This window comes from Cydia splendana, chromosome Z, assembly GCF_910591565.1.
Source record: "Cydia splendana chromosome Z, ilCydSple1.2, whole genome shotgun sequence".
Lineage (NCBI taxonomy): Eukaryota > Metazoa > Arthropoda > Insecta > Lepidoptera > Tortricidae > Cydia > Cydia splendana.
The window spans coordinates 41938779-41966367 of NC_085987.1; the positions used below are offsets into that span (position 1 = coordinate 41938779).

Sequence of the window (27589 nt, forward strand, 5' to 3'; positions counted from 1 at the left end):
CGGCTCCGAAGCTTCTTGATGACCGGTCGTTGGGCAGTGCTGTCGTGGATCCTCACTTGCGTCGGGTCGATCTCCTCGCACACCTCGTCATCGTATGGCATCTGACCCGTTCGCCGGGCTAATATACTGTCCATGAATGGCCTGTATATTTGACCGGACGTCCCCAGAATGTCGTCGATATCAGTGTATCGCGACACGAACTTGTCCGCACTCTTCTGATACGACGTTCCTGATCCTCTTCTTCTAAATTGCCGATGGTTCTCGTAGGGAGACATACGGCCCTCGTATTGCTCCGTTTCTTTTGGCGTCTCTAAGCCTTCTGGACTTCTTCTATCGCCCAAAGGCTCGTCGTCGAGGTGTAATGGAAAAGGCGGAATTTGTGCGGATGGTATATACACCTGTACTTCGTCCGAATCCGATGAGTCACTGTCTTCTTGAGGTGGCGGAGTAGGTAGCTTTTCGATCCCTTCTGGAATGTTCTTATCACTTGCCAGCCACCACGGTCGTTCCTCTGATTCTATGTGTCGTATGCGTCGCAGAGGGAAGCTGGGCTGATTCGAGCCAGATTTGCTCAAGCTGTTTTGACAAGAACCAGATTTGCTCAAGCTGTTTTGATTCGAATTAGATTTGCTTAAGTTGTTAAGGTGTTCAGGCTTGCTGTTACTTGAGTTCTCGTTACTTGTAGCCCACCAATCTTTTTGTTCCCCCGATTCGATATGTCGCACTTTGAAAAAGTTGAATTTTTCGCTCTTCTCACTGTCACTTGATGATTTCCTGGGCGGCGTCAAGCGCTCTATGCCTTCTGGGATGTTTGCGCAGCTGTCAAGCCACCATGGTTTTTCATCTTCTGCGTATTTATTTTTCTTTTGTATTTTAAAGTTATCAGAGTTATCTGAACCATTTGTTGGAGGCAATTTCTCGCTTTTGCTTTCGCCATTAGATTCTAGCCACCACGCCCTCTCACCCGATTCAATATGTCTTATTTTCTTGGGTATATTTTTCTCTGAAGGTGACTTCTGATTTTCACTTGTACTTGTATTTTTTTTCTCTGAATCCGAGTCCATCCACCACGCTCTTTCTCCAGATTCTATATGCCTTATGGCTTTTAATTTAACAAGGTTATTATCATTAGAAGCTACAATGTTATCGGTGTTATTTTTACTTTTTGACCTTTCACTTTCGGTAGTGATATTAGACACATCTTTACCTGTTGATTCTGAGGTTGAAGTTTCTAGCCAACGGCTGTCATTGCTATCCTGGTGACGTTTAAATAAGCTAGTGACAGGTGCTAGGGCTCTAATCAAAAATGATTTTGCTTCTTCAGTGGCGCCTTCGGTTTTGTGAGATACTGGAGATTGTTGTTTTGCGGATCGGTCGGTAGGAATCGATACTTCGTCCGCAGATGTTCTGGAGACTTCATTAGTTTTAGATTTCGGCGTCATATCTTCTTCACTAAGCGAAGACTGTGTAGATAAAGTGATACTAGATTCAGGACTATTGCTTTCGCGTGATTTGGAATGTTTTAATCTCATATGTCCATTAGATAAATTACTACCTGATGGAGTTTTTTGAATAGCTTTTGGTGGTGAAACCGATTTATTTTCTTTTGATTTGTCTACTGTTTCTGAAGTCTGGTCGGAGTCTGATGAACTACCTGATTTACTTTTGCGTTTTATAACTTTCTTCTTTGTGGACGAATCTGTAGATGAATCTGAACTAGTTTTACGCACTTTTACTTTTTTCGGTTTAGTTATGCTCTCATTTTTAGGTACTTGTGGTGGTAATTGACTATTAGTTATTGTGATTTCAGGTGATACCAATTCAGCAGAGGCTACTGCTAAAGGACTTTTTGCTCTTTTCAACTTTAGATTGACGTTAATAATAATTTCCGATGTTTCATCATCTTTATTTTGTCCATATAGTGTGATGTCTTGGTTAGATTCAATTATATTAGGAGGAGACGTAAGTTTTTTCTCTATAGAGGGGCTGCTAGATTCTATGTCTCTTGGGTGCGGTTCTGTGCTCACACTTCGGCTACTTCGATCATTATAGGAGTTATTTGTCGAATTATCCCGGAGACTAGAGTGTTGTGTAGAGTAGCGACCTGCATAGCCTGTGTAACTAGTAGCGCTAGGCGTGTATAAAGACCAATTTGTTAAAGTGCTGGCACGAGCAGTGCTACCAAATCTACTGGAACGAGTAGGATCATCCAATCGATCTGATTGTATTTCTCTGTCTACCATTTCTGGTCGTTTCTTTTTTCGCGTTCTAGTCTTTTCTATAGTTTTTGCCATGTCTGCTCTCCTCGTTCTTACATAAAACGAAGACCCAGGTGGCGTAGGTGATGTATGTCGTGTTATAACGGTAACAGTTTCCATTTCACAATCTTCTTCTGCATCGTGTGAACAATTTCCTAAAATATCTTTATTATTTTCATCTACTTCCTTCTTTGGAGATTCTTCTTTTATAATCGTACAAGGTGACACCGATTTCTTCTCTGGTTCTGTTTTAAGGTTTTCAGTGTAGTTTACAGGCGAAACAGATGTTCTTTTCACTGTAGGAGGACTTCTCAAATAATTATTAGATAACCGATTAGAAATTCCATATCTGTTTAGTGTAACATCCGATTTTGTGTCTGTTCTAGATGAGGGTCTTGTGTAGGATGTCGTGGTATCTAGTTTCGTCTCATTTCTTGAAGAAGGGCGTGTATAACTAGTATCAGATTTGATTTCTGTTCTAGACGACGGTCTGGTATATAAGGCATCGGGTTTTATTTCAGCTCTAGAAGAGGGCCTACTGTAGGAAGATTCTGGCTTCGTTTCCGCCCTTGACGAGGGCCGTGTATATGTTGGTGTAGGACGTGGATACAATTTGTAACTCGACAGGCTATTGTAGCCTGAAGACTTGTCAGTCTTGCTTGGAATGTCTTTGTCGCGGTCCGAAGGACTGGGGTCTCTGCTTTTCATATCTTTATATGATTTCGTTTTTCTTTCAGGGCTCAAATGTCTGGAGGGTCGCGTGAGGCCGTATTTCGTTGACACGGGGCTGACATCTCTACTCCTGGTGGTTGCAGCTGGTGGCACAGAGAGTTTGTAATCCTTCCTCTCATATTTGGAAACAGCGGGGGCAGGCGGGGCAGGTTTTTCTTTTTCAGTCTTGGTGCTGTAGCTGGCATAGCGGCTGGCGATTGCGGAAATGGGAGTTTCATCTCTGGCACGTTCGGTGCTGGGGATAGGGATGCTAGAGGTTTTAAAAGAAGGCGTTGTGTTGAGATATTTGGCGGTGACGGACGTGGGCCGGTCAGTGGAGCTCGTGCTCGCTCTAGCGGTGTTCCGCCCGTATGACGACGAATCAAATGACTGAAAATGAAAAAAAATACAATTAAATGAGTGATTCTCAAGAAAGTGGCATCGACAGGTTAAAGTTAATGAAATTTTTTTTTGTATTTTTTTTACTTTTAATAATGAAAAATATGTTTTACCACTTCAAGTACCCCAAATTTTCAAAAGGGAACGGAAAATGAAGAAGTGTTTTTCAAGACATACAATACCCTATACCTACATTGAATACAGGTTAAAGTTAAGCAGGTTACAGTAAAATATACATTCATTTTTATTTTTTCCCTTGAACGGATAATAATACGAATGTCTCACTTATAGCATAGATGAATAAACCTTCATACAATATTAAAATGATATTATTACATTGGGCCCCATACCAAATTCGTAAAATAATCGAGACAAGTTAAAGATAACATTCCGTTACAAAACCCCAGATTTCTGCCTTTAACCACTTGTCTCTACGAAACTACGACACTTAGGTCATAATGGTACCCTACGGTGGTTAGCTTGATACTTACCGAATATTTTGCCATAGTTATGATCTAAATAAATTTTTCTGTGTATGACTCAGATGCAATACCGCCCATGTACAGGTTAACATAGAAAATATCCTTGGACAAACTTCGTGCGTGAATACTGTCGTAAAAAATATATATAGGGCCTGTGCAAAGTACATTTTAAAAGGTATTGTTTATGTTATTATATAGCATGATATTTTATTTACATAAATTGGTGCTTATAAAATATAAAGAACGAAAACTGGAAGAGCTATGCTTTTGGACAAGACAGGTTACAGTAAAAAGTGCTACTCTTTATTTTTTATAAATATAAGTATTAAATTTAAATAAAAATAAAGACTTGGCCTCGATAAACATTGTTTTAGTTTATCTAGATACATTTTTGTTTCATATGAAAAAGAGCAAATAAACATACATTCAATTCAAAAACTCGATGACAGGTTAAGATGCCACTATTTTGAGAATGACGCTAATAACTGTTTAATTTAGAGAATTTCTAAAGTCGGAATAAGCTAACTCTGCATCCACTTTGTCGTGACAAAATGTGGAAATGCCATATAAACGTCATAAGTCATAGAAATTTGACGTTTATCGTGACATGTCTGCGCTTTGTTATTGCAGGGTTGGATAGACTTAGCTTTGTCCAACTCTAACAAGCAATTATTTGTAACAATTAAAATAATAATATTATCTTAAAAATAACAATTGAATATACCTAGTTACATTATCGGTAGAGAAAATATCTAGTATGGATTAAACCCTTCAGTCCGGTGAAATTAATTTCATTGCCACGATACCTACAGTGAATAGGCTTTAGAATCAGCTGTGTATATTCTCAAGACTTACTATTTAAATAAATATATGGCAACAGTAACCTTGCTCCTTGAACGTAAAATGAGGTTAAGAAACAAATATATTTTTGCAATTGTATTTGTGTTGTAACTACCGGTGGTAATAGAATGTGTTGGATCACTTGCCAACCCGGAAGTGTCGAACGAAGGACGGACAAGAACTGTGATTTCTAGGAAAATTTACCTACTTTTTGACGTTTGCCAACGTACTAATTTAGTTATGATCGAATGATGCGTTTTGGCTTTGGAAGCATCCGTACTCGAGACTGACTGAGAAGGAACATTGTTTCAACGAAGTGCATCAAATCCAGTTTTCAATAGGGAATATTACGCATAACTCTGCGTAGGGGGCGCCACTGCCACTATCCATCACAATCTGGGGGTCTACCGCGAAACAAGAAAATCGAAATTTCGTTATCTAACCTCTCTATCACTCTTGCATATTCGAGCGATAAAGAGGCAGATAAGTAAATATCGATTTTCGCGTTTCCCGGTAGGCCCTTGTTAACAAACCGCCTTGATGCATCAATGTCATATTTTATTGTCTGTGAAAACTTGGCAAAAAACAGTTTAAGGCACAGTATGTATAAGTTACTCTATGGTTTACTAGCTAGCTTAGTGCTGCACTCTGGCGGCAGAACATTGCAGTAATACCCCCTATTCAAATAATTATTAGGCCAACATATTCATCTTATATTCTATTGGACATATTAAGTTCGACATAGGTAAGGCTCATTTGAGTATTTTCGAACTGAATATAGAAGTAAATAAATGAACGGAAGTATCCGATATTTATTATATTTACAAGTACATCAATCCCTCAGTAAAAACCCAATCCATATTCTCCATTCAACGCTATCACACATAAAACTGTTCCTTTCACCGTTTTATAAATAGCAAAGGGAATGCATGTACACAGGGCGGCGCGTCGGCGTGCCCCGTGGACCTTCAGTAATGGTAATACAGAGTATTTTAAAGGAATCAAGTTTCGCCTAGGGTACGCATAAGATAACGTAGGGAGAGATTTTATTGAGCCCCGTATAGTATATTTAGGACTAAGAAAGACTGATTAATATCAGAAGAGAGGAATGTCGTTCTAGCGCGCTAGAAGGGCGTAAGTCTCCAAAAATCATATGGTTCTCAGCTGTTTTGGTTTCGAGCTAATATGTGGTGCTGTTGCCGAGTCGGATTGCATAGGATTTCGTAGATCAAGTTGCATTAAACGAAGAGTTGAATTTATTGGCGCTTATTTTAAGAAATACTTAACTAAAAAGAATTACTAAGACCATGGGCCGTAAATGAGTTTTAGGTATCCGAAATACTAATCGCATTAAATATTATCGTCAATTGTACGACAGGCCATAACGTACTCTTTTTAAGAAGGTTTTAGGTAAGTCTTAATTAATATTACTTCCATGAGCCGTGGAAAAAAACCAAGACCACGTGAGGAAGATGATAATGATGATGACGAGCCTGCATCGGGTAGGTACGAGTAGGTATACGAGGCACATTACTTGAATGTGAACCACTAAGTAGAATTCCTTGAATGTGAACCACTAAGTAGAATTCTTTGAATGTGAACCACTAAGTAGAATTCTTAATTTTATTCCTAGTTTAGTTATTTTATATTAAAATGATACCTACTGTCATGATATTATGCTGCTTTGGTATACAGGGTAACGATATAAATGAAACTTAGACATGTTTTCGTATTTTTTTTCTATTGAGCCAACTTTAACCTTACAGTCTGCCTTGCAAATATAGTCTTGTTTAGTAGGTATTATTTTCATAGCATTTGTTCTTGATTAAACTAAGTACCTAATAATAAAGATTCAGTTGTTAAACTTACATAATTTCGAAAAGACATGTTGCGTTAAGATCAACCCGGGCCCATGAGGTGACGACGTGGATCCTCCGTAGCTGCTGAAAAATACCAAAAATATCATTACAAATATTACAGTACTTTACTCACTGTGTACGTACTACATACTTTATGGGCATACGTGTGAATGTGATGCAAGTTATGTAGGTACTTAACATTTTCATTGTAACACCATTCAGTTTTTCTAGATTTAAGTACTTACTTACTATGCCTAATCACTTAAGTTTAGGATATTATTTATACAGTATAGCTATTCCGGACCCTCGTTTATCTTATACCTTTAAACGAGCAATTCTTGTATTATTTATTTATATATTTTGGGGATCTCGGAAACGACTGCAACGATTTCGATGAAATTTGCTATATGGGGGTTTTCGGGGGCGAAACATCGATCTAGCTAGGTCTTATCTCTGGGAAAATGCGCATTTTGAGTTTTTATTAGTTTTCCGAGCAAAGCTCGGTCTCCCAGATATTTTCTGTAATCTGTCAACGCGCGATTTTTTGCTCGTCCAGATTAACGAGGTTGAGTTCAGATTAAAGTAGTTGTTTTACCCCAACAGGAGTTTTTCCAGAGTTTGTCTATGTAGATAGAATAATATAGACGTCTACGCAAAGTGCAAATTCGGTGCAAACTTGGGGTCAGTAGCACCACATCGTGTGTCACCGTAAAAGCATTCGCTAAATTTTATTGTATGGGAAATTTAATAATTCAATAGCTGCTAAGTGACGTTGATCAGTCCGCTAAATGTGGTTGGCGCAACTGGCCCTTAAATTCCTTTTAGAAAAATGACTCTAATGGTGCTCCTACGAGTAACACGTCTGAGCTTAATTTCTAGCTATCATTAAAACGATTTAAATTGCGAACGCATGCAGTTTGACGACAGGTACAGTCGGCTTGGTGGGCGGTTGGCACGCGCTTAGATGTGTCACAGGACAGACAGCGCGGGTGTGACATAGGTACTTGTCCCCAAGTGTTCCTCACTCTTAAGCGGTTTCCTAGCCTTATGCTTTTTTAAGGGCCTAGCCAAGTGACAATTGTTGATAGAAAACGCCAATCGAGGGTAAAAAACGGTATGGATATCATAATTATGAATTTGCGTTGCATTTGTCATCCCTTAAGAGCCAACGGGAGTGGTTATTTCTCCATACAAACGTACTCCTCGTTTTCCTCCGTGGTTTTTGAAGCTAGAGCAATGGTTTTTTCAACACAGATTAATATTGTCAATATCTGTGTCGGACCGTTTTTATTTTTTTGATATTTTTGTTTTTTAAGGCGCTAGAGCCCTTCAAAAATGGCCTAAATGGCCTAATTGACTATGCCGCAATGAGAGTCGTGGCATTTAAAACTGATATCAATTAGCCAAAAAAGCAAAACGGTCCGACACAGATAATTTCATAATCATTTAGATTTCCAAATTTGGTTACGATTGGTTAAGTTTTGGAGGATGAAACAGAGGAGTACGAAACCTCGATTTTTGAGATTTTTACGCAGGATTTTTCGCCTTGTCCTTATCGCACTACTTTTGGTGCCGCTTCCGTTAGCGAGACGGGTATATTTACCTAAAATATTTAAAACTCAGCTCCTGTTTCGTCTTAATACATTTTTTCTTGCTGGTGTACAAACAGCAAAACTCCTTACTGTACATCGGTGGACCTCATAACAAAATGCCTAAGGTCCACCGATGTACAGTTAACCAGTGTGGGCGCACGAAGGGAGCACCATTACACAAAAAACAAAAAAAAATCACGTTTGTTGTATGGGAGCCCCACTTAAATATTTATTTTATTTTGTTTTTAGTGTTTGTTGTTATAGCGGCAACAGAAATACATCATTTGTAAAAATTTCAACTGTCTAGGTACAGAAGACTCACTCTCTAACAAAACGCGCCTGTTATTGTGCATTGGCCTATCGAGATTTCTGTTTAATTGGTTTAATAAGTGTAGGTATAGTTAAGCAGCACGAACTTACCATTAGGCAAATAGAAGAATACTTTTTTTTGGTCACCTATGGTCATAACAATAAAAACAAAGATTTCATTGATTCTATCAGCAATATTTAAGGTTGAATATCATGAAAAAGATAAGGCTTTAACAACACGAGACGATATATAGGTACTATTTTACTATCCTCCACCCCTAGCTAGTACTATTTACTCCAATGTTTAAACTTAATTCAATTGCAACGTTTCATATCTTTTTCACCTCAGCAGCTCGAACAAGGGTACTTTGCTATTCGAAAACAGTGAGCAAAATCGCATTTTGCTCACTGAGTGAGCCAAAATGACATTCAAGTGACCTTTATATTCAAAAGTCATTTCATCATGCGGGGTCTAATACAAGTTCGAAATACTTGGATTCTATTATCTCTGTCCCTTTCACATCGTTAGCAAAAAGAAAGAGACAACAAAAGTTCAAATGACTTTCAACGGGACATCGACGGTTTATAATAGACCCCCGAAAAACGTCAGAACGCATCGTTCCAAAACACGCACGAGTACGAATTCTTATTAATTATTTAATCAAAATAAAGTTTTTAGATTTCATAAAAACTGATAATAACACTATATTTTAAGTATTTTATTGTACAATTAAAATAATGAACTCAAAAAATACACAGATTATCACGCAAAATAAAATTCTAGTTTTAAGAATCTACTATAGTTGACAAATAGTAAGTATCCGCAATTCGGACCGTATCTTACAAAGTTTTTTTTACAAAAAAGTTGTCGATTGAAGTGTCAGTTGCTGTTCGCTACTTCCATATTATGTTACTGAAATTTATTATGTTTTGTTTTTGTGTTTGATTACGGTAATTAAACTTAATTGTTAGAATATCTTAAGAAAACATGAGTGAATAAATGATGAAGAAGGATTTACCTACATTTTTCAGGTTCGGGTTGTCTAATATGTTCTTACTACTGAGATGAAAACTTGTATGTACAACACAATATCAAAGATATTTACATCTCGTGCGCTTTTGAGTCCCTTCCTACGCTCAAGATTCTAAATTAGATTCACGAGCGTAGCGTAATCTTTCGCTTGCACGTGACTCAAAATAAGCACTCGAAGAAATATCAAACTTTGATCTCTTGTTGTACAAATAACTATTGTTTCGTTCGATTTCAAAACAAAGGAAAATCATTCATATTTCCTTGCCAATTTTTTTTTGAATGGTAGGCCTTAGGAGGCCTTTGGAGGTACAGTTTTGTTGAGGATCCTTACATTTTAAGTTATACGAGTATGGAAGAGCTGTATTAAGTGTTTCATTACGAATAGCGTTAATAATTAAGAGTAATAACAATATCGTAAAATAGTAATACTAGTATTAATTAACAGTTAATTTTGGCGACAGTGCAAACTAACAGGACCACTAGAAAGCGTGCCAAATACACAGGCATAAGTTCGTAACTCGAAAACATTACCCTTCTTCTGGGGCAGTCGAGTAAAAATAGGACTACGAACTATCGGGGGCAAAGAACCTAATCTCGGGTCTATTCGTGTACAAACAGGTGATGTAGTCACTGTCATCGAACTTCACGTATAGTCTTATATTTGTAGCTGGCCCCGAACTGCTAATCCTTTGTCAAAAAAGGGTTTTAATTATTCTAATTGGCACCTGAACGCTGAAAACACCAGTGTAGGTGCGCTCGCCTTTGCTACGCATCTCTATGACACATTTTAGACTGGTTCTGTAGCGTTCGACTCGCCAGCACTCAGTAACCGTAGAGGGACCACACACAGCCTCGTAAAATATTTTTCCATTAGTTCATATTAAATCTTATTGCAATTTCCATTAGGAGTTGTAATTCAATAACCGGTTAAAGTGATCGAACGAATTTTTATGCAGGCGCTAGCACGAGCGGTTTTACTTAACAATAGACAAATGATGAGCGGCTCGGGGCCAGCTACAAATCGAAACACATTTTTTTATACAACTTAGGGGCTCTATTTAGCTCGTTTCAAAGGTATGGCAACCATTGGCTGTGTAACCATCTTGTATTCAGAGGTCTATCATATTCGACTACTCGCGTCATACTAAACGCATAAGCATGGGCGTGGGAAGGTACTTTTAACCCTTTCACAGGTTTGATCGTCATTTCTCATATCCGAAAACGTCTCTCGCACGCAAAAATCATTGGCACAAGCTACCAAATACACATACTTAAATATATAAAAAAAGAGACGTGGCGAAATTAGACAAATGTAGTGATTACACAGAACAGTAACGATATACCTAACTATTATATCATCATACTATCAAACTGACTTTTACATGTGTAGCGTAGTGAGCTGCGAAATTGCATGGAGAAATTATGAATGAATTCATTGATATATTCGCTATGCACTTTTGCGGCTAGTGGTACAGGGCCCTCAAAATGTAAGATTATCATTTTCTTAAAGGCTTTCTTGACCTAGATTTGACTCATTTGCGCATTTGTAGTCAAATTGCAATTAAGGATGACTCACGCTAGACCGGGCCGAGCCCGGGCCGAGGCGGGCGACGTGTCATTTTTGTTAGGTGATCACGTGATGCTTTCCGTAGAAAACGAAGCTACGGAAGCTCCGGCCCGGTCAAGGCCCGGTCTAGTCATCCTTTAAACTCTTTAATTTTACGGAAGTCATAACAGTTTTAGAAACAGGAACGCCAAAATAGTTTTCGGCCTGACCTATATCGATTGTCTACGAAAGCTGTTTTCTATTGACGAATCCATGCCAATTTGAGTTGAATGGACTTGATAATAAGGTTTACGGTGTGTGTGTTATTTTTGTCCGGTTATTGACGTGGCATAGATGGATTATCGTTGATATCTGCGGTTGCGTTATGCTTTCGTTCAAACGATTTAAAATTACTACCGATTTAAATGCGGATAACTACCTACCTACCTTTCTGTAGCATGAGTTTAAGGGCTCTTTTACACAATCCGGTAGGATATGTGTATAATTGATGTCTTAATCTTACTCTAAACACCGTTATAAAAGTTGTATTTGTTCAGAATTACGTATTAAGTTTAGTTAACTAATGTACTTTGTTCCTATGTTAATCAGTAGGTATCTGTAATTTGTACGGCATAATATTGACGAAAAATATTAACGCGACGACATGCGCGCTCTCGTCAACCGATCCCTAGACTATGTGCCAAGGTGACGTTGATGTCGTTGGTGACGAGGTGTAACGCACGTAGGATTTTCAACTTGTAATGCGTATATCGGTAGAAAAATTACAGATATCATTGAAATACCATAAATACACCTAATTTCCTCTTAAATGTCTCATGACTGGTGCTGTAACCATATGTCCCTCTATAGTTTAAATTATAAGAGCGAAAGAGAGGCAGATAACCAATTTTTTTCCCTATTTTCGAGCTAGGTCTTCAGTCCTGACATCATGCTTCAAGGCGCAAATATATTATTGAAACAGGATAAAATTGGTGTTCAAACTGCACGGATGTCGTGTTTCAATGTGTGCCCTTACCTAATATTGACATCTTAACTTCATATGTAGTGGTCAAAGAGCCAGTATAAACCAGATGTAATGTATCTCGTGTTCTCAACAACAATGCTTCCGACGCGTAATTACATAATATTTCAACGAGAAGTGTTTTCTATTTCGGTTGGCGACCATTTGTCTGGGACACTTTTACCTAGATACACGTTGGACTCTTAATGTGGTGTTAACTATTTAGAAGAAGAAGAAGAAGAATAAAGCATTTATTAGCACAATGTTATATAACCTTAAAACTAAAAATAATTACACAAAATGAAATGTTGCGCTAAATGGTTCTCACTCAGCTAGGTGTCACGGTATGAGCCACATGGTATATACCGCGACGCTGATTTTCAGTAAGGCCCAGTGGATGGACTAGGTGGCACTCATTCAGTGGGTACTTGAGATTTTCTAATAAATATAACACACAAATACCTATCTCCCTGTATATCCTAAAATAATTTGACAGAAACTACCTATTAACCTACCTAACTATCACTTAACGGCCGAACCACACGAAATAGCACGACCCCCTCCATGTGTTATCAATTTTTTTCACATGGAGCTTTCTTTACAAATGGAGTTAGGTAGGTCGGTACTCGCAAAGGAAATGAGACGCAATTTTAATTAAACTTTTTGTACCAGTGTTTGGCACCACGCACCTTGCCGGGAAGCGGGCTGGCCCCATTTCGGAGGAGGCAACAACCCAGTCTTGACACTTAACAGCTGAGTGGCACGGCTATTTCAGGAGGCCAGAAATAAATCTAACAGTTCCTATAATGTTTTGCCAATAACGGCCAAACAGGTTTTTGGGGCAATCTTTCAGGAAACTGGCGGTGTGACGTTCGCGGCGGGTTCTCCCCCTTAGTACGTTTTATTTATCATTTTTTTAGGGTTCCGTACCCAAAGGGTAAAAACGGGACCCTATTACTAAGACTCCGTCCTCCGTCCGTCCGTCCGTCCGTCCGTCTGTCACCAGGCTGTATCTCATGAACCGTGATAGCTAGGCAGTTGAAATTTTCACAGATGATGTATTTCTGTTGCCGCTATAACAACAAATACTAAAAAGTGCGGAACCCTCGGTGGGCGAGTCCGACTCGCACTTGTCCGGTTTTTTATCTATGTTATGTTAACGAAACTCTTAAGGATGACTCACGCTAGATCGGGCCGGGGCCGGGCCGGTACTTCCAGCGCTTCGTTTTCTATGGAAAGCACCACGTGATCACCGATCAGCCGTCATAGAAAAATACGTGTCGGACGTCTCGGCCCTGGCCTAGCGTTAGGGTTGCCAGATGGTCGGGATTTGGCGGGATTCTCCCGATTTTTAGCATGTGTTCCCGATTCCCGACAAAGTGGAAATCGTCCCGAAAAACAGCTTCACGTTATAAAACAATAATTTCAAGTGCGAAACTATCGTCAAGCGCAGTGCCAATAATATAAAATATCGTTGTTGTTAATACAATTAGGTACTTTAATTTGAATGTATTTTTTCCCTCGGAGTAATTAACAATGGAGCCGCCATTAACAGGCGTTCCCCTCTGTCGAAAAAAGGCGGCCAATGGTCAACCACATGTCAACCATATGTATGGACTGACGTTTATCTGACATGACGTACCTATACATTTGATGTGCCCCTCCCCCGCAAAAAACGGCAGACTATTTTGTACCGACAATTTTAGACATGGCGCCTCCGTTGGTTATATCCTCTAAGTTTTTTCCCGACTTAAGTCCCAAAATCCCGAAAAAATTAAATTTTTTCCCGATAATAGCGCCTTTCGATCTGGCAACCCTACCTAGCGTGAGTCATCCTTTATTATGGAAGAGAATGACTGTCAATAATCTAACATTACTATAATTATGAAGTGTAATGTGTTGTTGTGAATCCTATGCCACTTGAAATGGAAATTTGTGGCAAGCAAATTATTATTTTGAGGGCATGGTCCAACGGACTAGAGCATGCAATATGTTGAGCATACGAAGTTTCCTAAAAAAGTTTACCAAAAAAAAATTGGAATTACTTAAATAATTTTCCATCTGTGTTTACGAGAGCGATGGACAAGTACCACAAAACTGCCGTAAAGGAACTCGCATCGGTGTATACTTTTCACTTAACGTTTTAAAATACATTAAGTATACAAAAGACATGAATAATTACAAAAACAACAAAAATCGCGGAGTGAGCCACGCCTGCTATAGGGGCAGCATAGGAGCCGTCAGATTTTTGGCGCGAGGCGTAAATGTGTCGATTATGCTTCCGATGTAGCCCACAAGATGGCAGAACCTACTATGGACAAGGAAACGTACCGACGAGAACGGTAGATGGTAGCACTTGCTTTGGCAATGTACATGTGCACATATGTTTCCGATTCAGGCCACAAGATGGCAGACCCTCCAACGCGCACGGTCCCTATACCTAACAGAAGGGCTACCCGATAGCTCAGCCCGTTTTCCGTTTCACGAAATAGTAGAACATCGTTAACAATACTAATCTAATTATTCGGGTTTACTCACGTATTTTTAAACACTCGCACGACACGTCTCGGAGAGCTTAGTCTCCATTTTCAAGTACTCAGTGCATGAGTAGCAGTTTAAACTCACGACAGCTTTTAAATCGATCGTTACAATACTTGAAATGTAAAAAAAAACGAATTGCCCAAAATAGTCAATGTTTTATTACAAGGTTTTATTTAACTTGCCCTATTAGTAGGTATGTATTATGTAATGGTTTGTTTGTTAATTAGTGTGGGTCCAATCTTGGAAGCTTAAATTTGAGCCACTTCCCGATTTCCGATTGAGCTGAAAATTTACATACATATGTAAATTGTAAATCGGGTGACAATGCAATATTATGGTATCATCGAGCTGATCTGCTGATTTGTAAATCGGGTGACAATGCAATATTATGGTATCATCGAGCTGATCTCCTGATGGAGACAGAAGGTGGCCATAGGAACTCTGTGATGAAACAACGCAGCCTAATTGTGTTTGGGGTTTTTAGAATTGTCTCGATAAGTATTAGTTGCCTGTGGTAAGAAAAGTACAGTCAGCGAGAAAAGCTTGTACCAAAAATGACATTTTTGCTTATATCTTATTTTTACACTCAAACTCAACTAGAAATGTCAACTGTGGAAAAATATTTATTTGTATTTTACTATTAAATACCTACCTAGGTACATGAAATACCTTATGATAAAATAAATTTTGTAAGAGAAAATTGTGAATTAAACAAATCATGGTTACCCTATGGATATTGACACATACAGTGGGGTGACGACAACGTACCTATCATATATATAAAATCGAAAAACCAGAACGGGATAAAAAACGAGCGAAGAAGCGAGATGGCGCCTTACAAATTTCTAAAAAAGTTTTTGACACGTATCTCGAATACGACGCACGTATGATAAGAAAAAACTGTTTAAATATATTATCTAAATATGAGAATAGAACTAGAGCAACACACACTATCGCTTTCGATGCGTATTTAATTTACAATAAGCAAAAGAAAATTTCATAACAATCTTCATTTTACGATGATCGACCATTTTCGGCAACTCTCGGTTAGTTTCGTTTCGGTGGTGGTACAGACAAAATTATTTGATGTGGTGCTACAGACATACCCAATGTTTATGTTTGTCATGTTAGTATACAGTTATGGCGGCGTTTTATTACACGAAGTAAAATAAAAAGTGCTGACAACCTCACTTATCAATCAAATTAGTATCATCGTATGATTATCGTGTTAATAATTTGTATTTTATTGTTTTAAATTTCGTTTTGAGTTATATTATTCAGATTGACTTTCACGGCTTCGGCAAACATTACCATTCGTCCGGGGAACGGGCTGCCGAGATGGGCCAAAAATATCAGTTCAAGGGATGGTGCCCGTAATAATGTGTGTGTGTGATAATTATACTTTAATGACTTTACAGATATAACCAATACGGGAACTGTTTTCTCGCGTAATACGATACGACTCGACCAGGTAGGATTTTTTCTTCTTGCTGAACAGTCCCCATCAGATATATCGGAACGGCCGAGGTATTCACAAATATCTGAACAATGTAAATTATAATGTAGTTAAAGTGCATGCTCAAATATTTTGGAGCTCAAGGGTTGCTCAAGATCTGCTCAACCTCGGCCATGGCGACTGGCGAGAGCTATCGCAAGACCGGGAAACATGGCGTGATCTGGTGTCGGAAGCCAGGACTCATTTTCGGTCGTTGGGTCACCGTAGCCGTCGTAAGTAATATCAATATCCAGACAGGGAAATGGGGACTATTTACGTTTGTATGAAAATGCGATTTATTGGCGGTGGTACATATTCGTCTTAAGGCGGAAATTAATCTAATGAACGTTTTTGCAATTGGGCTTATAGAAATAAATAATAATTTTGGCTTAGCATTTGAATCACGCATTATAGGGAGGGGCGGGGGGAAGAGTGGCATTTTATAGGGGTTGGTCACCCCTTTCAAACGACACCCGATTTGTGTCTAGGAGACGCGTAGTTTTTTTTTATAAGTGTTTGAAATTACGTGTGACGGAAGTGACGGAACGAAATACAGTGCCAGATTCACCGTTAGGTACGACGACGAGCGAAGCGAGGAGGAGTGTTAGGTATCTTGCGTTCACAACACACCCGACTCGCTGTCAAAAAAGAAATACAGTGGTCAAAAACATGTATATGGACAAAGTGCTCAAAACATGTATACGGACAAAGTGCTCAAAAATATGTATACGAAATTTTCTAAGTCCAAATTGGTTACCCTTTCGTACGCTTTGGTTGTTTTATTGAACATAAACTCAAAAAATAAAAAAAAATATTTTCGTGGTAACTATTGATTTCCTAATTTTGGGGATGGGTTCGGGGGGGTTCCTACTCTCTCCCCCCTCCCTATAATGCGTAATTCAAATGCAACCCCATAATTTTATGTTGAAACAAGTTTTAAATAAATACCTACGTAGATGAAAAAATACAATCTTGCCTTTTATCAAATCACATCATTTTTTGAGAAATTTGCGAATTAAGTTATCCAAATATCGGTTACAAATAAGAAGTCCCTATCACAGTTATAAACCCTGGCAGGGTTCAATACATAATAATATCGGTATTTAACTAAACATAAGACAAACTCTTTATTTCATTTACGCGAGCGGAGCTGCGGGCCCGTCTAGTTTTATCTATAAAACTTGTTATTTTTGGTTTAAAATTTTATAAGTGATTTGGTTTAGTTTCCTACTGATCAATGTGTGTTTATTTTCAGTTACAGGTAGATACATTAGATACAAAGAGATTTCTACTTAGATAATAATATTGAATTACATATATCCTATTCCTAAAACTATATCTGGATCATAATGACATGCACATTCTCTAGAGCCATACTATTAATTAACCCTTTTCCAGGCCGCACCAATCTACAAGGTTTTCCAGATAAACCCAAATATATTCCAATTAATCCAGCTTTGATGATTCATTTGAAGACAAGTCTAATTTCCCGAAAGTGCAATCTAATTTGAATCTTAAATCGGAATGCTAAAGTTGAAATTCTAGTAGCGCGTATGTAGTCGATAAATCGTACTATGCCTGGAAAAGGGTTAAACTAAATAGGATGGTACTCAGATCTACGGTACCGGTCTAGCGAAAGTAGGTACGAGTAGGTACAAGAAAGAAAATTATGAATGAATAAATACAGTTTTGCCCGGTGTAATCTGCAGGGCCCAAATCGAATGGTGATTCCAGAAGTGATTATCATGAAAGACTAACGCTTTACTAATAGACTTCTTTTTTGCAAATCGCAAGATCAAAAGTTTGAGGCGGCTACGAGTATTAGTATCTTATGTCAAATTTTACATATTTATACTAACCCGAATTCGCCGAAACAAGCAGTTCTCCGTTTCGTTTCGGACACGTTACCCATCATAGTCATCAAATCACATTTAAGTATTTTATGTTACGTGTAATCTACTATAAGCCGTTGGTACCTACTTAGATTGTTCTTTAGCCTATAACACTTACAATGTTACTTACATTGTACAGTAGGGACAAACTCCAATCCGTTCCTCCGCAAGTACGTACCTACCCGACATGCTCAAAAATAACCCCAGCATATCACCGCAATGGGAGTTCCTGACAAATTATTTATATATATCCCTGTTTGTCGCTATATCCGTTAGTCTACCCTCCAGGACACACAATTTACAACCTTGTCGCTTTTACACATTTGACATATTCCTTTGACTATTTCGACTAGCTTTCCGGAGCTCCTACTTCTCTTTAATGTAGATTTAAAATTGAATCTTAATGAAAATGACACACGGTTGCTATTTCAATGAAATGATCTGATGAGACATGAGGTTTAAGGGCGTAACTGGTCATGGAGTCAGGGTATGCTGTTAGTTACTGAATGCACTTAAATAAATTGCGATGGGATTCTTAAGTTAATGTTTTGATGTTTAAATTCTTTATGTTCAGGAGAGTTATAAATGGGAGTTGTGAGTGACAGTAGATTTATAGCTTACTAATATTATGGCGTAGAGAAAGCTTTATTTTTTATTTTCGACGACGACGACGGGTTTGCATTTGCAGTGATCAAAGGCTAAATCCGACAAAGACTAGATAGGATTTTATTGGGAGTTTCGTAAAATACCTAATAGTACCTAAGCCATGTCTTAGATTTGGGCGGCGTTCGCTTGGTAGGTATATTTAAAGTAATATTTTAACTAGCTTTATCCAGTGCTACGCTCCTGTTAAATGGGAATATTATACGGTGTACATAACCTCATGACCAATTAAAACAAGAAACTTTCTGTGTAATTTTCCATGCAAAGTGTTCCATTTCCGTAGATTTAAGAGTAGTTAGCGTGCGTTCCATTTCCATAGCTTTAGGTGTAGTTAGCGTGCGTTCCAGATTGTTGTTTTATGTGTAAACAAATAAATTGCATCATAAAGGTAGCTAATAATATACAGTGCGTCCGCTAAACATGTGGGCGGGGCGAAGTCTCGGCTTCACGTAGCGTCCGCTACCGTGATCACCTGTGTTTCATAAAATGAATGGATCTTTATGAATCATGAGGTGCATTTGAATCATTTACCTAGAGATAGGTACGTTGACGCTATGTGTAATAAATACTACATAATATATAATACGGTGTTTCTTGACAAACATAAATAGTGTTAATTTGATACATAACAGACGTTATCGCAACAAACCTAAAAGTCTACTAGACCGATACGACCTTCAAAACTTTTAAAGATGGCAAGAAGCGTATTCCTATCTTAAATACCGGCAACGCACTTGCAATCCCTCTGGTGTGAGAGGTGTCCATGGACAACGGTAATATTTCACCATCAGGCGATTCGCCTGCTCGTTTGCATCATAATTCATAAAAAAATAGTCTGTATCTTTAGGTATTTAAATAAAAGTACCTAAACAATTTGTAAATTTTCGGGTAGTTATAATATTTATTGGTTAACCAACCAAATACAAAACCGCCTGGATCAGTCAATGAACGACCTGACTTTAACCTACATTATTTGATAATGTAATGTGTTCATCTTAGGGCCAGTTGCACCAACCACATTTGACAGACTGATCAACGTCAGCCGGAGCGCCCCGGCGCTTTACTATGAAACTTTCCATACATAAAAATTTAGCAAATTCTTTAACGATACGAACAGTTTGGTGCAACCAACCCTTAGAGTGATATTCAAAATAGTGGCATCTTAACCTGTTATCGAGTTTTTGAATTGAATGTATCTTTATTTGCTCTTTTTCATATGAAACAAAAATGTATCTAGATAAACTAAAACAATGTTTATCGAGGCCAAGTCATTATTTTTATTTAAATTTAATACTTATATTTATAAAAAAATAAAGAGTAGCACTTTCACTGTAACCTGTCTTGTCCAAAAGCATCGTTTTAGTTCTTTCGATTTTATAAGCATCAATTTATATAAATAAAGTATCATGCTATATAATAACATAAACAATACCTTTTAAAATGTACTTTGCACAGGCCTTATATATATATATTTTACAACAATATTCACGCACGAAGTTTGTCCAAGGATATTTTCACTGTTAACCAGTACCAACCTGTATACATGCGCGGTATTGCATCTGACTCATACACAGAAAAAATTATTTAGATCCTAACTATGGCAAAATATTAGGTAAGTATCAACCTAACCACCGTAGGGTACCATCATGTCCCAAGTGTCGTAGTTTCGTAGAGACAAGTGGTTAAAGGCAGACATCTGGGGTTTTGTAACGGAATGTTAACTGTTAAAGTTGTCTCGATTATTTTAAGAATTTGGTATGGGGCCTAATGTAATAATATCATTTTAATATTGTATGAGGGTATATTCATCTATGCTGAAAGTGAGACATTCGTATTATTATCCGTTCAAGGGAAAAATAAAAATGAATGTATTTTTCACTGTAACTGTGTTCAATGTAGGTATAGGTTATTGTAAGTCTTGAAAATAACTTCTTCATTTTCCGTTCCCTTTTGAAAATTTGGGGTATTTGAAGTAGTAAAACATATTATCATTCTTAAAAGTAAAATAAATACAAAAAAAAAAAATCATTAACTTTAACCTGTCGATGCCACTTTCTTGAGAATCACTCCTTTATTGAAATACCTAAAGATACAGACTATAGTCTAACACGGCGGTCGGCAACCTGCGGCCCGCGGGCCGCATGCGGCTCGTGAAACTGTCACTTGCGGCCTGCGAGCCTCTCTGGCTATGTAATATTGAGAAACGACAATGTCTGATAAAGTCATAAATATTAACAAAGTGCGGCCCGCTCAACTTACTCATCGTTAACTACGCTGCTAAAACTACGCAAAAAAAGGTTGCCGACCACTGTTAGTGTGAGGAAAGTCTAAGGAAAGTATATCTCGTCTAGCGGCTTATAAATAAAGTAACGAAACAATAGCGATCTTGACACACATTCAGGGGTCAGATATAAACAAACATTACTGAAGAACTAGAAGTTCGTTCTAGAACCATAGTCGTTTGACAGATAAGTAATCTAATACCTTTAAACGAGCAATTCTTGTTTATTTATTGAAACATGATTTATTTAAAAGGGAAAAATAAACGAACTTATCTATAAAAAAAAAATGTGCAGGGGGTTAATTTAAAAACAATCACATTTCACAAACTAGGCAAGTGAGGTGTCATTTTGGTGTAATTTTTTGCGCTTAATTGAATGAGCCACACCCATACTTATAGGATCATTATTTTGTGAGATATGTTAATTTTTGTTGAAAAAATTACAAAAAGAAGATATTTCAAGTCAATAGTACGATTTAAAGATGACTCACGTTACACCGGGCCGTGTCCGGGCCGGAGCTTCCGGCGCTTACTTTTCTATGACATGACAGGCGATCACGTGATGCTTTCCATAGAAAACGATGCGCCGGAAGCTCCGGGTTGGGCACGGCCCGGTCTAACGTGAGTCATCCTTTAATCGGCTATAGTATAACAAAAAGGTGTTTCCCATCTCCTCTCAATATACTGAACCGTTTGATTGTGTCTATTGCTTCCTTGCCTGGCGTAACTCTGTCACTATCGGGTACTAGCTTCTCACAAATGAAGCAGGGATCTGACCCAACAAGAGGTTCATCACTATCGCTTTATATTTTTCCATCCACCTCAGTGCTTTCGCTCTACTGTGGACAAAATAGTAGCTTGTTAACCAAAGGATGAAATGATGCCTTTCACCCGAGTTAAACACACTCCCTTACACATTAAACACGAGGAAAGGAAGAAAATTTGCATAATCAGAAATTAAAGTAATAGAGACCTACGCCTATGATTTTTTTCCTTAGGACTTACTTGCGATCCGGGGCTTTTCGTATGTAATAGCAGACCCCGTTATCAGTGGTGAAATTTTATTGAAAATGCAATATTTTGCCGCCAAATGGCCATATTTAGTACTAAAATACGACCATCATATCCGATTGTTTATGCAATTTATGTACACGTACCTATTATTTCTGAAATGCTACCATTTTATATCAATATATGTAGGTACCTAACCTTTTGTAGGTACGTAAAAAAATGAGACCGCTTATGTTGTGCTTAAAATACATATAAATGACTAAATCTGATAAAAATACTCATTGAATAGGTACTGTACTAATACCGCCCCCTTATAAATGGTTGATTCCTTAAAATATATATTATTGTAATTTAGCAGGGACTACTGTGCTAAAAACGACTGTACCATACTGCCCTCCTAAGCTAAAAAGCCGTATTTGCAGTCAATTTGTATGAAAACTGAATGCAAATACGGTTTTTTAGCTTAAGAGGGCAGCATAGAAGGGCCAATCATTGGGTAGTTTACCCTATGTACTGTAAAATGGACACATATCAGTATCAGTACCTACATATGTAGTGCATACTAATTTTCCTTCGTATTTTCACGGAAACGTACGAACGTTTCTTGCTATTTCAGTCAGTCTCGGTACAAAAAGTACCTACTGACGTTGACTGAAGTAGCATGACAAATACGAACGTGTCCGAAGGAATACGACGGAAAACAATTATGCACTACATCTGTAATTTCAGCGAAATCAGCCAAATTGTTGCCGGAATTGAAATAACATGAAACTGATGAAACAATACTATTTGTGCGTAACATATATGTGACGGGTGGTCATAAAGATAATACAGATCGCAATAGAAATGGTACATGCTATATCTAACTATAAAACGACAAAGTTTTCGTGCAGCTGGCTAGGTTTGGAAGTACATTAGGGTATTTTCCTCTAGTCAAATCAGTTAGGTACTTTTTTAGAACTGTCAAAACGATTTGCTAATATGGAATTTATATGAAACATTACATCGGCACGTCACGGTCAACTCACCTACTTTTTAGGGTTCCGTACCCAAAGGGTAAAACGGGACCCTATTACTAAGACTTCACTGTCCGTCCGTCCGTCCGTCCGTCCGTCCGTCCGTCCGTCCGTCCGTCTGTCACCAGGCTGTATGTCACGAACCGTGATAGCTAGACAGTTGAAATTTTCACAGATGATGTATTTCTGTTGCCGCTATAACAACAAATACTAAAAACAGAATAAAATAAAGATTTAAATGGGGCTCCCATACAACAAACGTGATTTTTGACCAAAGTTAAGCAACGTCGGGAGTGGTCAGTACTTGGATGGGTGACCGTTTTTTGTTTGTTTTTTTTTTCTTTTTTTTTTTGCATTGTGGTACGGAACCCTTCGTGCGCGAGTCCGACTCGCACTTGCCCGGTTTTTATATTTCTATCCGACATATTAAATAGAACTTGTGTTTAAATATAACTTCTATCTGTGTTTTTTTAATAATTATCTGGTGCTTTATTTCATGCATGGTGTAAAATAATTTATTTTAAATACAGTATTACCCTATAGTCTAGTACAATTTTGTTGCAACGCGTAGACACTGCCGCTTTTATTGACGGTACAAAGTTAGTTTGTATTTCGGTTTATTGTTTCGGTTTCATGCTTTGACGGTTAGTTTAGTCACAGTATAAGAACAGTAGTGAATCTTCATAGAAATGTGCCGCTGCCGGCTTGAATGTGTGCGTGCGCGCCGGGCGCCGTGTACGCACGCGCTGCCACGCACACATTAGCATAATATACGGGGGAATACGGTGGCGGCAGTGTGGGCCGTACCGCGACTGTGATCGCGCGCATTCGAGTACGCTACCCGCCCGCTCGCATTTGTCTGCTCTGACGGTACGCCTTAATTTTTTTGATCATGACTATGAACAGAGGCAATAGTATAAGTAAGGTACTAGATTGAAAAGCTTGATTATATCACTATTGTATACAATACTTTTTCTACGAATCAACAAAAATAATACTTTAAACTAGTAGAATCATACAAACAAACCAAACCAAAAGTATACAGCTAAGATACGGGAGCAGCCGCGATACCTTCATAATACTGGTACGCGCCCCGGCCGCCACGGCCCGGCGGGCTGGTCAACGACACCTTCTCGTAACTCATGAGGACCTGGTACTTGCTCCGCGCTAAATTCAATTTTTAGACAGTTGTTTTCTCGATTTTGGCCACCGTAGCCTATGGAGACTAACAAGCAACACTAAGTGGTTTTCGTAGTCTATGGATGTTGCTATATTAAGGGTATCACATGCGCGTTTCTGATTTATGAACCAATTGTTTCTACTATACAACCTAAAATAAATAATTAATTTGAGCTATGGTTTTGTTTCGTCCTCTTCACCGCGGCGAGCTGTGATTGGTCATTTTCATTATAGTTGACTAAACTGTATCGAAATTAATATTATAGTTGAGTTGGGAGCCCGTACATTAAAAATACCCATTTGCAGTTTGGTATAAGAAATCTTAATTCAAAAATTACAGTCGTACAGTAGAAAAAAAATATAGTGTCTCAATAACGACTCCTCAAACCCGGACTTGTCATTCTTCATAATACCTACTTGCCCATGCTTCCCTAAAACCTTTTTACTATTAAAGTTATACGTAAGGATGAGAATTTACTCTAACCGCTAACAATAAAGCGTTCCGAACATGCAGAAGCTGGAGGAATATTTTTCTGTATCGAATTTATAATTTTTTTAATAACTGCCATTTCCTAATGTTAATATATAAAAAGCGTTTTATTTATACTTCATTTATGAATTGATAGAACATTTCATTATATTATAATAAATAGAAACGTAGTGCTACTCATAATACGCAAATATATTTAACTAAAAATAAAAGTGACAACCCTAAGCGCCAACGCAAGAGTAGGCAAATAACTTGCCGAGCGGCCTTAGATTCACTACTGTTCTTAGTGTACTGTGGTTTAGTGCATGTTTAGTGACAGTGTTCATTAGTTGCACGTCTAGTATGTTTTGTAATTAGGCCTGTGTGGTTTAGCGCTTAAATTGTCTATAAGTTTTACGTGTCACTCATTAGGGAGAGCTGAAATTGTTACCTACCTACTGCCGTTTGTGGCCTCCATGTTTCCGCTATTTGAAGTTATTTATTATTAATTATAATAGTGATTCGCATAATTACTATCTATTCTCAGAAATCATAAAAAACAATATCTTGATCTTTTAATTAGAAGTAAACAGACATTTTTTTTGGTATATTATAGGGACGCGTTTACGTTTTTTTTAACGCATACAACGCATAGTTGGTACTAAAATTGTGCAATAATTATTTTTAAAATATGAGGTCATGTTCCTTTCATTTGATTCCTATCTGCCCCTGACGGTTTCCTTTGGCGTTAAATATTAAAAATAATTTGTGTGTCGTTATTCAAATGTGCGATACATTATAGTTATAAGACTTATAGTTCTAATGATCATGCGTTGCATACCTTGCGTTGTACCGACATTTTGCCACAGCTCATGTTTCAGTTCATACTTTGGACGAATTTAAGGGGTTAAAGAGTAGTTTCGATGGGTGTCGGGCATTTAATAATTAATTTTACTGTTCACCGAAATATTTATAAGCTTATTTGCGGACTTTAAGTAAACAGTGCAGAGAAAAAGCTTCTCACGTCACAAATGTAAACAATAACGAATTCGCAGTGCAGAGATCGATATTTATTCTGTTGTATCAAAACAAACCAGTCAACTCACGATGTTTAAATTCCTATTAACTCTAATTGCTTAACTTTTGGTACGAGTAATAATAGCAATATGATCAATTAATTTTATAATATTGTACCTTTTATTTGACGGCTACATGATTTACTTCTAATAAACTTAAAATACCTAGTAAGAATATGGAAGTTTGTGCATAATTATTTAATCATTTGAATAAAATATTATTTCTAGACTGCTTTAAAATTAAAATAAATATTGTAATTATTGTAATTAAGTATAGTGATTCAACGGGTGGTGCTAAGCTGGAACTACACTCAAGAGCCAATGAAAATGATTTACATTTCAAATTTGTCTTTTCTGCGCGCTCGAGTTAAGAATATTGGTTGGTGCCCGTAATTTTGAAACTACTTCGGTCGGTTTTGGGCGTCAGTATCGTTTGGGGTGGGGTATAGGGCAGACATAAGCCCACTACTTGTCTTTGTACAGTACGGTGTCATATTTAATGTCCATTTGTGCAGCGCCGGTATTTTTGTCGTTAAATTAATCTATACTAATTATATACCTTATAAAAATACTAGAGTGAATGTAAATTTCAACAACATGTAAGACTTTTTGACTGCAGTTTCGCAACGGTCCTCGATAAAGGTCGCCGCCGACACTCGCGGTGTCCGGAACACGAACGTGTTATGAACTAGTTAAAAAATAAACGGCCCGGTCGTGCAGTCGGCGTGCGTTAGATGCAGCACGAAAATAAATACCTACGCATTTTATATGTGAAACTAATAGTTTTACGCATCTGGCATTCCATATATAAATATTGTATAATTAACATACGTAAAAATGCTCTTGTATTTAGACTCTGTATCTTTAGGTATTTCAATAAAAGTAAACAAAATCTACCCTCAAATGGATCCTTATGCTAGTTGAGGGTAGATGAAAATATTACATGATCAAATAATGTAGGTTAAAGTCAGGTCGTTCAGTGACTGATCCAGGCGGTTTTGTATTTGGTTGGTTAACCAATAAATGTTATAACTACCCGAAAATGTACAAATTGTTTGCTTGCTTTTATTTAAATACCTGAAGATACAGAACAGGCTATAGTTGGCATCTTATTTATATCATATCAATTACGATGCATAGTGTTATTTTTGAAATCGTAAATCTGACTTTTAAGTGCAATAGTTTTACGCAGTTTACGCAGACACTGCAAAAATCTTCATAATAACGTAAAGTATGTATGTATTACAATTTAGATAGATTTTAATGCAATGTTCACTTGGTGACTTTATTACTTAAGTATCCACTAATTCAATAATCAGCGCTTAAGTATTGTCAATTGTTTCAAAGATACCTATACACTTTGAGTGCGAGACAACTCACAATATTCAGAGTATTGTTTGACACACCAATAACGACTCCACAGTAGCAGTGAATCTAGACTGGGCTGGCACTAAGGAATTTCGTCATTTAATCACTGTTCCATTATCCAACTATCTTGACACTGTTTCACTAAAATGTAACTTAAACACGCACGTTTCTTTTAACACGTGATATAGTGATAAAGGCGGGTGTATTTTTATATGGATATGTGTCTTACCTGCGGTATGGTGCGTTCGTTGGGGCGGGCGGCTGGCGACTGGGCGGGCGGCGTGCGCGCAGTCGCTCCGCGGCGCCGGTTTGGAGGCCACGATGCGAGGACGACACGATTGTCGGCTTGTGTACATTTGTGGTAGATTAGAAATATTAATTAGCAATTGGTACAATCAGCAACAATAGTAACGGTTGGGACTACGCGTCAAAAGTATCTATACTTCATTCCAGATAGGATTACATAGATAGAAGGAAAAATGTTTCTTTGTAGTGCAGTTTTTAGGTAATTCAATAAGTACATTGCTCAATTATAGGTACTTACGCTA

At 37.8% G+C, this 27589-nt stretch overlaps 2 protein-coding genes and 1 long non-coding RNA gene across 4 annotated transcripts in view; all 3 read right to left on the reverse strand.

Annotated features, from left to right (window-relative positions):
• LOC134804035 (FH1/FH2 domain-containing protein 3) overlaps nt 1–2517 on the reverse strand; it is a 90300-nt gene extending 87783 nt beyond the window's left edge. For both annotated transcript variants that reach the window (XM_063776906.1, XM_063776905.1), the window contains exon 1: nt 1–2517. In XM_063776906.1, the coding sequence (XP_063632976.1) occupies nt 1–2378 (2378 nt within the window). In that variant the 5' untranslated portion in view covers nt 2379–2517.
• LOC134804163 (uncharacterized) overlaps nt 1–23017 on the reverse strand; it is a 157235-nt gene extending 134218 nt beyond the window's left edge. Inside the window, exon 1 of the long non-coding RNA XR_010146085.1 lies at nt 22962–23017. This is a non-coding gene — a long non-coding RNA (uncharacterized LOC134804163). The remainder of the gene's footprint in view (nt 1–22961) is intronic.
• Nucleotides 2434–27446, reverse strand: LOC134805131 (serine/arginine repetitive matrix protein 1-like). Its single transcript, XM_063778431.1, has 4 exons — nt 27271–27446; nt 6560–6633; nt 2590–3359; nt 2434–2503 (listed from the first exon to the last, which is right to left on the reverse strand). The coding sequence occupies exons 2-4, from the start codon at nt 6575–6577 to the stop codon at nt 2434–2436; spliced, it is 858 nt and encodes a 285-aa protein (XP_063634501.1). The 5' UTR covers nt 6578–6633; nt 27271–27446.
• Between the last annotated feature and the right edge of the window lie 143 nt (nt 27447–27589).

Bases quoted from the DNA above. Each gene is read 5' to 3' on its own strand.
- LOC134805131 (XM_063778431.1), bottom strand. The intron at 2,504-2,589 runs GTTATCTAATAA...ACCTTAAAACAG, and splicing joins AGATATGGAATTTCTAATCG to AACCAGAGAAGAAATCGGTG.